Genomic DNA, 16,625 nt, shown 5'->3' with positions numbered 1-16,625 from the left:
AAAGAGATGGTGACATTTTATTTTTGATTCATATAACAGTATTAAACACAGATCTGAGGCTTTTAAACTTTTGCAGCAAGAACCACAACTTAGAAGAAATTGTGAATGAGAAAAGATGTGGTTCATGAGACAATCACCTAATCTACTTCTCTTCCCATTCATCATTACATAACATCCTTGTGGCAAACAGAGAAATTGCTACCCCAGAAAAAATAATATTATGGAAATAGATCATTTATTTCTTGCTGTATTTTAATAAGATATACGTCACATCAGCTAATGGAACTGTTCTCTATTGACGATCAGTATGCACTGTATAAGATGCACAAGATGACTCTTAATATTTCCTGTAAAATTATAAGGATTTGGGTTCATATCTGGCTTAAGGGAGTCTGAATTTTTGCCAGTGTCTACATCATGCTCAGCAAGATTATGTTATTTAGTACAAGTGTGTGAGATTGTAATGCAGCTCTCATTAGCTGAGCAATCCTGATGGTGAAAATGTAGCAGAAAAAAATCAACAGGCAATTTAAGACACAGGAGATGTCTCCATGGCTGTTAACTGTTCTGACTTGCAGTGCAGAGGCTTCTAGATTGATTCTTTATGATGACTTAATTGCTTACCCTTATACCATTACCATGAGCTACACCAAAGACAGCTTCCAAGGCATACATATTAGTAGATGGTTTAATATAAAAATCCTTATGGATGGATATGTCAATGGGTATAAAAACTCATGAAGGATTTTATTTATACCTGTAATTGATGTAATACCTAATCTAAACTAGCATCTTTTATGCAGTAGTCTCAATTTCCTTTGGTACATTTTTTTATATCAATGCTTGTAAATAGGGAGAAAAAAAAAAAGGAAAAAGAGAAAAATATACAAATCACATAGTATAGATGTGTGTATAGATTGGGGTTGTAACCAAAAGGCAAGTGAAGCTTGCTTTGTTTAGTTGGATATGAAGCTGGGGGAGACGGTGAAGGTGAAGGTGGTACATTGCTGATGCTGCTGCATTTTTTCCCCACAAAATCATTAGAGAATGTTTTACCCCAGGAATAGCAGGCACCACAAAAACCAGTACTTTTGTATTCATGCTGAAAGATAAACACATGGAGAAGTTGACCTCCAAGACCTCAGGGATTCACTGAGTCTTCCTCCACATAAGGAAACTGAGTGGTGAGAGTTTCAGTTAGTGTTGCAGTCCTCTGCATACAGCTCTATAGTCATCTGTCACAAAGAACATTATGTTCTCTTTATATCATCTGGCTCCAATTGGCAGCGGGGCAGGGAGAATTTGCCCTTATAAAAATAACTGTATCTGAGCATCTTCAAAATGAATGTAAGCAGCAAATCAGACTATGCAGATTAAGAGGCAGCTTCTAGCTCTTGGAAATGTTATTCTCCTTTGCAGCTCATTGTACATAAGAAACACTTCCAGTTAAATGAGCAGTTGAATCTTAAATCTTAAGACGATTGAAATGATTACAGACTGTTCAACCACTTCTGTTCAAAGTTTATTCATACATGAAGATATTCTGTTTGTCAGCATCACAGATGGAACCATTTACCTAACCATAAGTTTCATTCATTAAATATTCAGCAGTAATAAGATCTAAATACTTAGCCAGACTACATTGTAAAGCTTTGCTTGTGGATGAGCTTACTGTTGGTAGCATATTTGATCTTCCAGTGTGAAAAAACTGTTTATCACAGAATTTGTAGAATTTATAAAACATAAATGTATGTGTTCATTTAAGGGTCATAGTGCTTGGCCAGACAAGACAGATATTACATGAAACTTTATTGTGCTGTAATATATTCTCTATTCACTTATCAGCAGAGATCTTTAGGCATGTTTTTGAGCACATAGGGAGAAGACTATGTATTTAGGTGCATGAAAAAGGCATAGTAGTGATTCATCTTTTGGAATTGTGTGTCTTGCGCTAAGTCATTGAACAAGATCCAAGCAATAGTTCTGCAGAGGGCTTGTACTAAAAATATCTGATGGAATTTGAGGATCAAAAGGAGATTTTGTATGCCCACACTTCCAGACATCTATTACATTTTGTTGCAAGAGAGAATTGGTCGGGAATGTTTCCTTCCAGTTCTACCTGCCATTATTCACCCAGTTCTGCCAACCAGTCCTCAGTATCAACATATCTTATAATTTGCCTGGTTTACTACTCTAGAGACATTTTACCTCAAAACACTTGTGTTTTCAAAAATGTGTTAACAATTTAAACTACACAGTGCCCATATAGCCTGCTTATCTCAGAGTTTGGCTAAAGTTCTTTCATTTCATGTAAGAAAATAATGTGCTCATACATGCCTTATATATGTATACAGACAAAAGATGAATAAACAGCTTTGTACACACATGCATTCTTTATATTCTTTATGTTTGCATTTAAGTACCTGAGTGTGTTTTATTACAAAGCTAAGATTGTCTATTTAAAAAAAAAATACATTGCATTTTTGTATTTTTCAAGTAATGCTGGGATTGATCTAACAAAATAAAAAAACAAAATTCTGCAATATGCAGATTTTCTCTTGCCAAAAAAATGTTCTTCAGCTTCTCTGTGTGTGTAGTGATGATGACACCTGGTAGTCAGACAAACTAATTTTACTTCTGTGAATTTGCCCTACTTGCAATAAAAGTGGCAGATAATGTAATTTGTTTTTTGTTGTTGGCAAGGAGGGTGAAAGTGCTTTTACTTTCTGCAAATGCCAAGGTTCTTGTGAAGAGTAGGGAAAATACTTAAATTCATGTGCAATAAAGCACAACCGTCACCGAGATTTATCACAGTGTTTAAATGTAACCAACTTAATTTCACACAAACATTTTTATGCCAAGTGAAAGAATTGATTTGATAACTCTTTTGAAGATGAGTGCTTTCCTTTTTACATCTGTTGTAAATTATATATTAGAAGGGGCCACATTAGAAAGGGGGTGAGACTCATCTGTAATCTCCTCTGATACTCAGAATAGCTCCAGGTCCTAAACTAGCAGACATGTAGTAGGAATGGATGCTATACGTGTATGTGTGTGTGTATGTATACATACATGTATATACATAAAGTATAAATATTAAAATAAAAATCTATATGTGCGAAAAGCCTATACAATGAATTGTCTTTATATATCTAAGTTTGTATTTTTGTGTAAGTTTGTATTTTTGAAACAAAAACACCACTGGAAAAAATACAGTTTATTATAAAAAGCACTCCTTGTGATATTTTAATGAGTTTTTCTGGTATAGCTGCAAATTCTGCTGAGTTTATGCACAAGGGATTACTTATTCCATTTGCAAGAACAAATGGGATGCTTATTGTGAACAGACTAGAATAAAAAAGTGGGCAGCTTTGGTTTTGAGGCCATGTTAGAATATTTATCCCTTGTTCACTAGGTAACGTTTTTCTTTTACATTTGTGCTAATTTTCTGTAAATGAGGGATACTCAGATGAATATCTCCATAAATAGCTTGATTTTCAGAAATGTTGAAAACTTGCAGCCATATTGCAATTCAAGTCATTATTTTAACAACTAAAAATGGATTTCAAATTTCATGTTCTAAATTTTGAAATTCTCATAGCTGATGTGTTCTATCCTGAAAGAACAATGTGGTATTATATTGCAAATCTGATACTATGGAGTGTGACAGCACACCTGTTTGCAGTGTTTTATCGTATTCTCCTAGATGAATAACGATTAAATAATTGCCTGAAAGTCTCTTCTTCACTACTCAAGCAACTGACACAGGTTCACAGAAATACATTTAAGGCACAAAGACATATAGGTAGTACCTCATGAGTGTGTAATGTATAGGAATATGTTCTGTACTTTTGTGAGTTGCAAGCTGAACTTAGATCTCCAGGATCCATTACCATGTGACTGATTTTTTTTGATTTCATTTCAGACGTCCTGTGGGCAGTCAAGAAGAGTTGCTTTTGTTCATTTGGACTGAAGGAGCTTTGGAATTTGTTGATGCATCCGATGCTCTACAGCCTTTTACTCTCTATGAGTATCGTGTTAGAGCTCAAAATGCTGTGGGGTCAGTGGACAGCCTGTGGGCCTCAACCCAAACTCTGGAGACTTCCCCGTGGGGCATGGGAGCCCCTGGGGCACAAGCAACAAGTCCATACTCAGTGCGTTTGAACTGGACCCAGCCTGTTTCTCCCAATGGTGTTATATCTCTGTATCGAGTAGTTTATCAAGAAAAGCACAGCGATCCAACATTGAGCATCCCGGCTGTTACTGCACTAACTGTGATGGTAAGAACTATACAACAAAACCAGGTTTTGGTTGTTTTTATGCTGCTTTGATCTTTGTGGTATTTTTAAAATCTCATTTAACACAGATTTAGAAAGTGGGTTTTCCCAATTGGTAGTAGGTTTTTGGTTTAAATTTTGGATTTAGCCCAGTGAAGACTGAAACAGTTCACATTAATATATATTCCTTGGTAGATGCAGGTCAATTGCTCAAAAACATAAATAGGTCATGTCTTGAGGAATGCGTGTATTTAACTTTGTCTGCCTTGCTCTGAGAATACTTTGTCTGATTGTCAAAATAGTTTCACGAAATCTGCACAAAGAAGAGCAAAATCTGCTCTGCTTGTATCTAATGTTAGTTTTGTAATTCAGTTGGAATCATAAATTGAATGAATTCATTAGTAATTAAATAGTTTATAAATGCAAAGCATTTGCATGAATACACTTTTGTAAAGATTCCCCTCATAATTCGTTAGTAATATAAGCAGATCTACTTTTACTTTGATTACGCTTACATACAATAAAACATTACTTTGCACTGTTAAGATACCTTTCCCTTCAACGGACTTTACAAACATGACCATCCATAAATATAACATTCCTATTCAGTATGTGGATGGATAGACAGGGCAGGTGGTTCCGTGAACTGACTAACATGATGCAAATCGGTGACAGAATTGGTTGTAGTTAGTGCAGTTACCACTACTCGTCCCATCTATATATTACATCCTAGCCCTTCTACAGAAAGACAGCATATAGAGAGGGAATAGAACTGCAGTGCTGTATATGAGGATAGCTACTGTATTTGGCATCCTCCCGAAAACAGTTTTTAGAAGGTGTTTCAGGTGGTTGTAATAAGGTTGGGTTTCCACAGCAGTGCCACCTCAACTCCATAAACCTAGAATTTTGCCTAAATGAAATACATAGGCCATGTTAACATTGGATAATTCTGGAACTCCTCTAAATTCCTAACTAACCAATTAAGAATATTAAATAGTGTTCTGTTTGTCATTCATGTAGGATCCTAAAGAACATTCTCTGGAATACCCAGTAGTAACCTTGACGTAACTTCCTTAGACAAATCTTGACATGGAAATGTGGGAGAAGTTTCCAACTCAGGAATCTTATGTACTTTTGTGGTCATACAGTTCCAAAACAGTTTAGTGTCTAGCTTCTTGGATACCTAAATGGATTAAGTTTATAATCTGTTCATCTGGAAAAAAAAATAATAACAACAAAAAACAAACAAACAAACAAAAACACAGGTTCTGAACTGAATGATAGATTATGTACTTTTGGCTTCTGAAAGCCTGAAATTGTATTTCCGTTATATGGTATGCTAGCTTTTAAAGTAGATTGGAATTCTAAAGGTATTGAATTTCAGTAGGATGGTTGTATTTTGCTCCTTTGTTTAAGAAAAAAAAAAAAAAAAAGAGAGAGAGAGAAAAAAGCACAGCCATAACTGTGGTGGAACACCTAAAATTTTAAATGACAGGGCTTCTACTTATACTCTGCTTCAGCAGCATGCAGTGTGTTGCTGAGCATCAGAATTGACCTGGCTAGTCATGCATTGCAGTGCCTTCTAAGCATGCCAACAACAACAGAAAATGTCCAAGATGGTTGTGTTGTGGGTAATAAAACCTACCAAAATGGCCTTTTAAATAATGTTGCCACATTGTGTTTCTTTAACAGCATCAGTTAAAGGCCTTTTAAATTAACAAGCTATTATTTACTGAATTAGTATTTTCCTGACTCCAAAATCCTTTATTTTCCCCAAACGCTATCCTGAATCAAAATGTCATTCTGGCAGCGTATGTATGTCTGTTCTACTAGTGCTGCAGTGAAGCTGACTTGCATGTTTTTCATACTCTTCTTTGTCATGACTGTTTATTGATTATTAGTTTTTGCTATGCTCTTTTATTTTTAAACATTATATTACCATTTGGGGAGACATCTTTCTGCACAGCCCTTCCATCAGTTGCACTCACTTTAAGCTGTTGTAACTATACTAACTCAACAGAGTTGTTGCCAATTTATACCAAGGAGCTGAGATCTGAATCCTCCCTCTTCTGTTCTGAATCTAACGGAACAGCTAAAGCTTTGAATCAAAGTTATTGACATAGAGTGCAAGGAGTTCTGTTATCAAAGATATCTTTTGGAGGTCAGGTCAATTATCCTAACAAGAGAAAACCTGGACAGCAACTTTCAAAGTTATAGCCCCTTTAAAATAGAGTTTTATCTTGAAATTGCTGATATACCCTTAACTGTAGCTTTGTGAATGAGACACTTTAATTAAAATGTAATTTTATTGAAGGAACTAGCATTCCAATGATTAAACTTCTGCCCCTTTAAAATATAGCTTTCAGGGGGTACTAAGCTAAATCATTTAATCTCTTAAAGCATCTCTATTGGAGCTCCCTCGTGGGATACGCCATTAGTCATTCTCTCACACAAGCTTGCATGTTACAAGCAAGACTTAAAGTATTAAGTGAGCAATGAGTTCGGTCCTTTATTTAATCTGTTAGACTCCATTCTTATCCCATTAGATTATTCCAGAGAAAAAGCAGTGCTAGAATCACGGTAGCCGATCCCACCCTTGCTCTCGTTGGTTACAGCCCCGTTGCCTGACACAGGACATAATGCTTGCCCAAAATCCAAAGTATAAATACAATCCTGGTGGCACTGCAGGATTCAGATTAAGGGCTTGCAATTGCCACTGCAGACTGTTCTAATGTGGCAGCTTCTTTTCCATCCATTTCAAAAGCCAAATGAGAAGCATCTTCTGGGTTTTCAAACTGTTTGACAGACTTACCCAGTCTACCTTCCCAAAATGTAGCTTTTCACTCTCCATTGAAGGTGCATTAATCTGTATTTGAATTAATGTGTCGAAGTTATGGCTGTCCAGTACCATAAGGTAATCACTGATCCCTTGAAATTTTGCACTGCCTATGGAGATAAAAATGAGAACTCCGTTCTGAGAGTAAAAGCTGCTGCCACTCATACAAAGGAAGATCTCCCTGCAGCGTAAGCAGCAGATGATGTACACATGAGCCATTTTGATGGTTTGCAGTTAAAGAGTGGTGTCACCCATCTCCCTAGCTTGCTTGGCCAGGAGTGTAGTGACGGATGGTCTGTGACAGCAAGTTAAACTGACATTCTGGTTTATTTGCAGAATGAAGTCAAGTCAAGACTGGTTACAGTAGTGCAAGCTGCTTCCACAGTGTCTTCCTGATACATTTTAACCCTCTAGAGGGAAAATGATATTTAGTGCCTTGTTGACAACGCTAATGTAAGCCAGATGTGTTTACAGGGGAATGGATTGACAGTAAATTCTCGTTTACAGAACCCTGCAAAAAATGACTAGATTGTCAAAGCAGACATTTCCCTCTTCTGAGCATAGGACTTAAGTTTGTCAATGTAGCACCCACAGCTGATTTCATTGTAAAGCCAGTACCAGCAAATGGCAGCAAAGCATCAGAGCTGTTTAACTGTTGTATGTCAAATGTTGCTGTGAGGTTAAAATGTTTGGACTTTTCCTTGGTAGATATATAGTAGATAGGTAATGCTGTCTCTCCCATGACAATTGTATCAAGTATTTGGTTGCTTACCATGAGCAGGAGAATTCAAACAAGCCAAGAAGATGAGTAAAAATGTAAGAATGTGGAGCTGTTTGAACGCTTGGAGAAGGAGAAGAGTAAGCAAAAAGCACCCAGAGGTAAGGGTTGTACAGAAAAACCCTGCCTGGGTTCAGCAGTGCTCCCTGTTGTTATGTAGAATTAAGGCTTTTGTGTGTCAAGCCTGCCTCAGCAGTGTGTGATGAAGAGTACAGTGTGCTTGTTACAGGATGCAAGAGAGAGGTGTGTGCATTACAGGCCTTATTCCTTGAAAATCTTACATCTCTGCCTACCTGGAAGCACTAGTCTACTCACAGTGTGTTTTGCAATATGAAGCCCTCGTGCCAAATTTATCCTACCAGGCTTTTTTGGCATACCTAAGTCAGCTTAGGGTGTAAAAAATTAATATGTCTCTTAGCTGATATCACTGCACCAGCAAAGCCCTTGGTTTGGATGCAGCTATGCTAACAGTTGAGAACATATGTTGGCTTACCTTACATTATTTGGGGAGATGGTATATAACTACACTGGCCAAGCTTCTCTTGGCAGATGCTTCATCTCTGGTAGGCAAATCTGTAGACATATTGCAGAATAGCAATAATAATAGAGGCCTTGGTAGGAGAATAAGGCTTTGGCTTGCATGATTTTGCTTTAATAACCAAACAATAATTTGTATATTAAATATTTAACCAGAATAAAAAATTAACAAAATAATGACCGCTTACTGTAAAGCTCTATATAACATATATTATATTGGAAATAATCGTAAGTGGCCAATACTGCCATATACACAAGGCCCTTATGCAGGATTTTACAGATCTCTGCAATGTTGCATCCAGAGTTAGCTCAATTCTATTCATCACATTCAGAAATACTTAATACTTCTGTGTGTGATCTTTCATTTCTGTATCCTCTAGTAGACCAATAAGCATTTGGCAACACTGGATGTGACATACTACGTGGTTATTAACTTCCTTGTACATGGCATTATTCAGAAGTGCAATATGCAGGACTGTACATGAAAACTTCCTTATAGAAGAGGGAATGTAGACCATAGGCACTAGAAAAATATGCTGAAGAGAGAGACCGGTAAAACTTTTTTATACATTCCTGTTTCAGATACCTGGGAATTGGACTGCACTGTAAGAAAACAAGAGGAGAGTAAATGGAGGAATCCCTGCACAAGCCATAAATTCCGAATATGTGCTACTTAGCAAAGAATGAAAGCTGTAAATGGCAGTGGAGGGCAAAAGTTAATTAGGCTCCTGTGCTGCTGTTAGTGAGTGGAAAGTATCCCCAACTAGAAACAAGATGGCTGCTCCAGCAGTGCCCTCCTACAGCCAAAAGATCAGATCCTTAGCTATGCAAGGGCTTCTGGGTTAGGGGGAAATCATACACAGATGACTAATTTTTTTATGGTTCACAGCCGATCAAAGTGAAATTCAGCAGCTGTTCAGGACAAGTGACCACTCTAACGGCTGTAATATAACCCGCTAAATAGAGAGGGAATTGCATGAGAGCAAGAGGTTAGCTGTGATTATCGGCAGGTGAGTGCTTTATTGAAGTTGAAAGACCATTAACATTGATGGAGTAATTATTTCAACTTGAAAGTAATTACCTTGATGGGTGATAACTTCTCCAGTGTTCCCAGATTTGATTGGACCAAACAATTGTGAACTCTTGAAGCCTAGAAAAATATTACAACAATACTGCAATGTTTAAATTACTGAAACCATTGTTAGAGTATTTTAATTATGCCTAACATTGGGAAAGATTTTAACTTACAACAACTGGTGACCTCTCATGTATAGAGACATTTGCTTTCTAATTCCAATGAAATGACCCACACCTACCACGTGTGTGCTGTATGTGATGGGTTTGCAAATGAATCATTTGATTTAAATGCAGTTTTTAAGACTCAGAGCCTCGTTAGCACAGTTTCAGGAAGGGCTTGTACTGGAACTGCTGTAATTGTTTTATTTGCCAGGAAAGCGCAATAATATAAAATGCTTCCTGTGCTTTAGTCTCTAGACTAACGTCTGTTAAGCTTGCACAGGATGAATACAGGACAAGTGCTCCTTCACGTTGAAGGCTGATAAAAAAAAAAAAAAAAAGTGTGCGAGGCAATCTGTGTCTCACAGATTCTGTTGTTTCCATGCTGCTGCAGAATATGCTGGTTTTGGCACTACAGCTCTGTTTAAATAAGCATTTGGATTGGCACTATGATGCCCCTCCAGAAACTGATTAAGTGCTTCAGTAAGCCGCACCTATCAAGACAGACATGTAGAATTGCCTAATTAGAGCAGAAAGGATGAAAGGGATTGTTGCACAACTTCACTGATTTTGAAGTACCATGGTAATAGAACTGGATGAGAACAGGGAGAGAGGCTCCAGCCACTTCTATTTATACCATCGTTGCTGTAACCAAGGCCACTTCAGTGACTCCCTGGATGCTTTCAGCAGCCACAGAAACATAACTTTAGACCCTGGTGGAGCTCTGCCAAGAATTAAAGAATCCTTGTGAATTAGGATGCGGGGCAGTAGGGAAAGGTTTATCTGGCATCTGTGAGGTCTTAATATGTTGTTAGGTGACTGGTGGTTGGAATTAGTGAAGGTTACAGCAAGGGATTTTATTTCATTATAGTTTTTCTTCAATATTTTCTCCCTAATTCAGTGTGCAACATTAAGTTAACCTAACTTTACCCTTTGAAAAAATTTTTGGACCAGAAGTAAAACCTGGTAAGATTGTGTTTGTCCATGCCTAATCACACAGTCCACGTGATTTATGACTAATGTGACTCAAATACCAAACCGAAGTAGATTTTTATTAGTAATCCACAGCTGACAGATTCCACATCTCATGACAATTTTCACCGATTTGTCCAATCTTGTGTTTTCGTGCCAGTACTTTTTAAACACAATAAAAAACAGAAGATAGGATCTTTCAGAAGTTAGAGCTATTTCACAATCTTTGTATCTTTTTCTGTTCTTCTCACTACTACTTCAAACATACTCTCAGCTACAACTGAATTTTTCTTTGTCAGTCTGTTCTGTGAAATAAGACTTCAATTCCCCCCAAAAATAATCAAAAGTTTCTTCATTTTCTTCATGATATAAGGGATATTCTTTTTGTTGTCGTTGTTTTTAACCTTAATTTTAGAACTGATTCTGGGTCATTCGAGTTACTAACATGTTTTTCAGTGACTACATTTAGTATCAGATTGGAGTTTAACCTGTCCCACTTCCCAAGGGTTGTGTGCATCAGGTGGATGACGAACTGCAAAGCGAATCTGTGGAGCCATGTGCTGATGGGCATGAGAGGTCTTTAAACTGCTCAAATAGCATCAGCTGCCCGTGAAGTTCCTGGAGTCAGTTTATGCTGCAGAGAAAGTCAATTGACTAGACCGGAGTGTCTAGATCAATAGGTAATTTTTTCTACACAGAAATTAGTTCCCTATTTGGAAATATCTGGTGTATTTTATCCTTGGGTTTCTCCTTGTGCAGGATCCAGTTTTCACCCATTCCACAGGTCTTTTTGCCAAGTGAAACACGTGTGTAATTAGGTCTTCTGAGGGATATTTACAATGTCTGACTTCAGGCATCTGATGTAGTTTGGAGCATGAACCTCCCTATAACTGTGAAACCTCCAGAACTAAGGCATGGGTGTTTACCACCTGCGGGCTGCAGCTGTTCACACTAGACTGCTTACCTCTGGTGTACTTCTGTGCTCCTAGTGGTATGTGTCAGTCCAAAGAAGGTGGTTGATTTTAAGCTGATTAATCATCTGCTCTTTCCTAACCCACTCAATGGAAGCAAGTAAGGGTAATGGGATTATACAGGTGGGCAGATTTAAAAGATGGTACCCTGTGACAGAAAGGTGGTGTTGGGCAGCAGTCTGGAAGTGGTGAAATTCGTCTGTGCAGCTGCAGTGATAAGAGAATAGGTGACCCCATGACAAAGCCTAAACATAGATGCCTAAAATGAGATTGTATATACGCTCCATATTCTGTTTCTCTATATAGGTGCTTTTTATATGTGCTTTCAATTTATGCTTTTCTTTATGATGTGTTTCTATATGTCTTGTATTTGAGTTGTGAGTGAGAACAAGCTTATCAGGTGCTCTAGAAAAACACTACCGGTAGGGTGTTTTTTAATCTGTAAAGTTAAACTGAACACGCCCACAAACTGTCACCTTTTAAAGTATAATTTGATAAGAAGATATAATATAAGGGATATATTCTTCCCTCTGTGCCATGTTGTGTTTGACTGCACTAAATCTGCTTTAAAAATAAGGTTTTGGTAAGCTGCAGATGCTTTTTCATATATAAGTAGGAAATAAAAATGGAGAAGGAAATTTGCTGGGCAGTATGTACAACTGTTTTTCAAATTAGATATGTGTTTAGAGACCCTTCGTTGGATTTGACTAGATTTTAATTCACGTTTAACCAACATTATTAAGTGGAAATATCAGACAATTCCAAGGTAACTCTCTGTTGGTAAAGTCATAGGGCAGCTTCCTAAAATCCCCAGGGTCATGTCCAACAGCTACAGATACAGGAGTTCTTCAGCAGAAAATTAGAAAGGCTTCTCCCCACCCCATTTCCCTGCCCCACTCCCCAGCATAGACAAGGTCTTGTATTGAAATTGGCATAGAAGTGTCATATGCTTATACTTCATACAGAATTTTTACAAGCATTGTGAAATTTAATAAACACAGAGTCCTACCCCTTTTATTAAAAAAAAAAAAAAAAAAAGGCAAGAGCCAGCCAGATGACTCAAGGGATTGGTAATATAATATAGAGCCTTGTACCACTAGGGACTCCATTTGAATCTAATCCAGGTCTACAGTCACCAAAGTCATTCTCATCAAACAGCCGTTGGGTGTCCTACGCAAGATAAGTTTAGTATTCTCAGCTGACCTCCTGTCCTTTCTCTTTACTGCTCCCTTTTGAATCCATTCCCATCACTCAGCTTCACAGCCTCATTCAAGCCGGTCTCCCCTATGCTTGTCGCAGTTTCCCATTTTCTGCCTGCCAAGTGACCTCGCTCTCTTCTCCTTTCAGACTTTACAAAAAGCACTGGAATGCATGTATAATCTTGCTGCGCTCTTTTTATTTTTAGGGGGCAAGACCCTAATTCCTGTGCAGTTCTAAAACATGAGTTTATCAACAGAAAGCTCTTTGGGAGAGGGAACGTGTGCCTGTCTGTTAATTTACAGCACTATATAAATATTATTTTTCAGACTATAATAGCAATTATGGTGAATAGGGGCCAGATGGCCTCTGTATCTAGAAAGCAGAATTGCAGTGTATTTTTAATGGACTTAAATGTTACTTTTTGACAGGAAGCTAATATTAAATTCTGTGTTATAGGTGCCTGTCAGGTAAGTAGGGTTCTGAGTTTTGTTTTTTGTTAAAGTAATTACTAATGTCATGGCTGGATACTTTCACCCACTAAAGCCTTGTTCTGTGGTGGGGTCTTTGTTGTTGCTTTTTTTTTTTTTTTTTTTTAAGGATGGTTATTGATCTCTTGCTGAGCTGAGATTTCAGTTTATGCCAGGTAGTTTGATTAATGGGTTGGTTTCTGTAAGTGGACTGAATGGGGATAGGAAGCACAAGCCGCTCATGCCGCCAACCCTAACTCCGTCAAGACGCATAGCTCATTATGAAACAGTTATCAAGTATACATGAAAAATTAATTGGGCTCAGTTTGATTCTGAAAAGTATCAGCTTTCTACTTGGCGGTCCCCCCAATCTTTCCAGATGTTGCACGCTAGCCCCTCGAGAAGCAGCGAAGGGAGATGTATTAATACATTGTATTGATTAGATCAAGACCCCTGACAGTTATTTGTAGAGATACCATCTGGCTGCTGTTCGAATTCCTTCACCAAAAACAGGACGTGACATGTTATTAATCTCAACTCTCTAAGTATAGACAGTTGCCTTTTCTGCTAAACCGCATTTTACCATTCCGTAGGAGATGGAGGCAGACCTGAAGGGTGCTGAAATTAAGGTTATTACACAAATTGAGCCATATGGTCCAAATATTTCAGCAAGAAAATTGCCAGGCAATAAAAATTGCTCCTGCCTTCCTAATGGTGTAAATTACAGTTTAACCATGGCTCTAATGATGTCCTTCTGCCGCGCTTAACTACTGTTACATGAAGGACATTGTTTTAAAAATATAAAAAACAAGTAAATGCCAGCAGCGTGTTTTACAATCTGTTAGTGTGTCATTAAGAACACTGTCAGAATTACATAAACATAATGGCAGGCAACCTAGCATACAAAAGAACGAGTATGGAAATAGAAAGTGTCTTGAAAACTCCTTTAGCTCTGTAATGTCAAGAGCCCTTTCCCTTCTGGAACTTTTCCAGTATGGGAAAACGTGGCTGCTTATTTATTCCAGTTCTCCCCCAGGCTCTGATGGAGATTTAAAACTGGGAAAAAAATAGTGAATATTCCGAACATTGAACATGAATTTTGAACAGGTGACAATAGAGGGATATAAAATTACCATCACATTAACTGTAAAGTTAACTAGGTATGAAAAAAAACAAAACCAAATAAGACTGTTTTCAAACTAAAGCATTGGTTATTTTGTTTTGTTTTGTTTTCCTTTTGGATCATAATAGGACTTCTTATTGTTTTTCAGACTATTTGGAGAATTGCAAAGCATTTTTGAAAATGGTTTCAGAACTCAAAAACTCTGTGAATTTTACTTACAGAGTTAACAATCCTAAAAAATTGTTGTTGTTTTTTTTGAAAATGGGTGTAACTTATTTATTATTAGAAATGAAATTAAATAGTTATCCAGTCAGCAGATGCATTACTGACTGATTCTGGTGATTTGTTGTGCAATGTGGAGATGAAATAGTAAATAAAGTGAATAATTATCTAGCGAGATTACATTTCAGAAACACTCATCCAACTATTTAGTTTATAAAGAAAAAACTCTTGAGACATCCAAGCAGAAATGAAAAACCACTTGAGTTCATAATAGATGATACTCAGAATTTTGAGTTTGACCGCTTCTACTTTAAACCATGGGCAGATTTTAATTGTTCATGTGTGGCCAGACCTATGGGTAAAATAAAGTAGCCATGTTACCAGTTTGGGATCTGGCTGACTGAGCACACACCGCTGGGTCGTGGGAGGTGTACTCGGGGCAGTCTGTACCAGTGTGTAGAAGTGACTGCTGGAAAACAGTGAGTACTGCTCCCCACCTCCCCTGGCCCAGTTCCTGCTGGATCCCCATGCTGGTTGAAACGTATTTGCCAGTGTTGAAAACAGAAGTATGTGATGCCAAACAGACAAATGGAAAAAGCGAGACAGTGAGTTAGCTGACTTGGTTGGCTGGTCAGTGAATGAGCTGACAGGCAGCTCTTGCATTTGTCTTCAAAACTAGTGGCGTTTCTGAGCTGTGGTTTCTGAAATCCTGTGAAGATCTCACTTGTCTTTGGGGATAGAGAAAAGATGACAGGAGATGTTTACTCTTGACAAATTTAAATTCACCCAGAACCAGGCAGTTAATCAGATTCAATAAAGTTCAGAACAGTCTTTGTCCATCCAGCTTCTCAGTACCAGCGTGATCACAGACGACAGCACCAAAACACAAGTAAATCGTGGTTGGTTGGTTGGTTCTGTTTTCGAAGAAGCCGAAGGCAAAAGCAGTAGACTTGTGAGGATGGTAGTCTGAAGACATCCTAAGTACAACACTTGGTAGCAGTTTACATACGTGTACTCTACATTAGGGAGGAAACAAAGTCCAATTTATGACTTTGTCCCATCACAAAGTACAAGTATTTCCCTCAGCACCTTGAACTTTATAACTGACCAAAGTTACAGAAAGGCATGACAAATGGGATGTGGAACATCTAGGTGTGTTGTACTCTCCTCACATGCACCCCATAATGGATGGATTTTATTGTTTAACTGTAAAAGCTATATTGTAATTTTAAATCCATTCATTTAGCATTCATCACATAAAATCTCTGTCCCTCCATCAGCATCTGACTTGCTGGAAGATTTGGAAGATATGAGCTCATTAAACTGCTTTATGAGTGCCAAGAAAAATGATGAGGATGGAGAGAAGGTTGCTTCTTGTGAAGGGCTGTCTGAAAGAACACCCACCAAAGCTGCTACCAGATTCAGAGAAAATTTTTCTCACCCTATTAGCAGGTGCCATGTTACAGACTTTAGGCCATCAAAGATTATCTGTTATGCCTCTGGCAGCTGCAGGCTGCTTTACTCCCTCCACCAAACATGTGGAAACTGCTTCCTCCTCCCTTCCTTTCCTTTCACAAGCCTTCCTTTCTAAGAACATGTTGACAGACTGTGACCAGTGAGGAAAGGAGCAAGAATTAACTCTCATCATGAGGGTCTACTAGAAAACTTCTTCCTTTTTCAGTTTTTTTAAGAGCTATTTCTACTTCCAGATACTCTGTGAGTACTGCAGTCAACAAGCAGGACTCCAGTCAGGTTATGTTCTTTAAAGGTCTTAAATTACTGAGGGCTGTGTTGGTATACAGGCAGAGCATACACACACTTTGTTAGGGAGACAAACACACACTTAGATGCCCTCCTAAGACAAGATATGACTGCTACAAGAGCCACAGGTGGATCTGCAGCACAGGATCCTCCCCTAAGATCTTTGGCTTTGCAGCTGCAGGATGTCTTCCTTTTTTTTTTTTTTTTTTTTCTTTTTTTTTTTAATCACAAACCCATGACTGCCT

At 37.9% G+C, this 16,625-nt stretch overlaps 1 protein-coding gene across 1 annotated transcript in view; it reads left to right on the top strand.

Moving 5' to 3' along the window:
* The window catches only part of USH2A (usherin), a 419,834-nt gene that overhangs the window by 361,556 nt on the left and 41,653 nt on the right, over positions 1-16,625 (top strand). The window contains exon 61 of the mRNA XM_080585038.1: positions 3,926-4,280. Within this exon, the coding sequence (XP_080441164.1) occupies positions 3,926-4,280 (355 nt within the window). The remainder of the gene's footprint in view (positions 1-3,925; positions 4,281-16,625) is intronic.

This window comes from Anser brachyrhynchus (assembly GCF_964034855.1).
Source record: "Anser brachyrhynchus genome assembly, chromosome: 3".
Taxonomy (NCBI): domain Eukaryota; kingdom Metazoa; phylum Chordata; class Aves; order Anseriformes; family Anatidae; genus Anser; species Anser brachyrhynchus.
The sequence above is the reverse complement of the archived record's forward strand: the minus strand, read 5'-3'. Positions and strand labels throughout refer to the sequence as shown.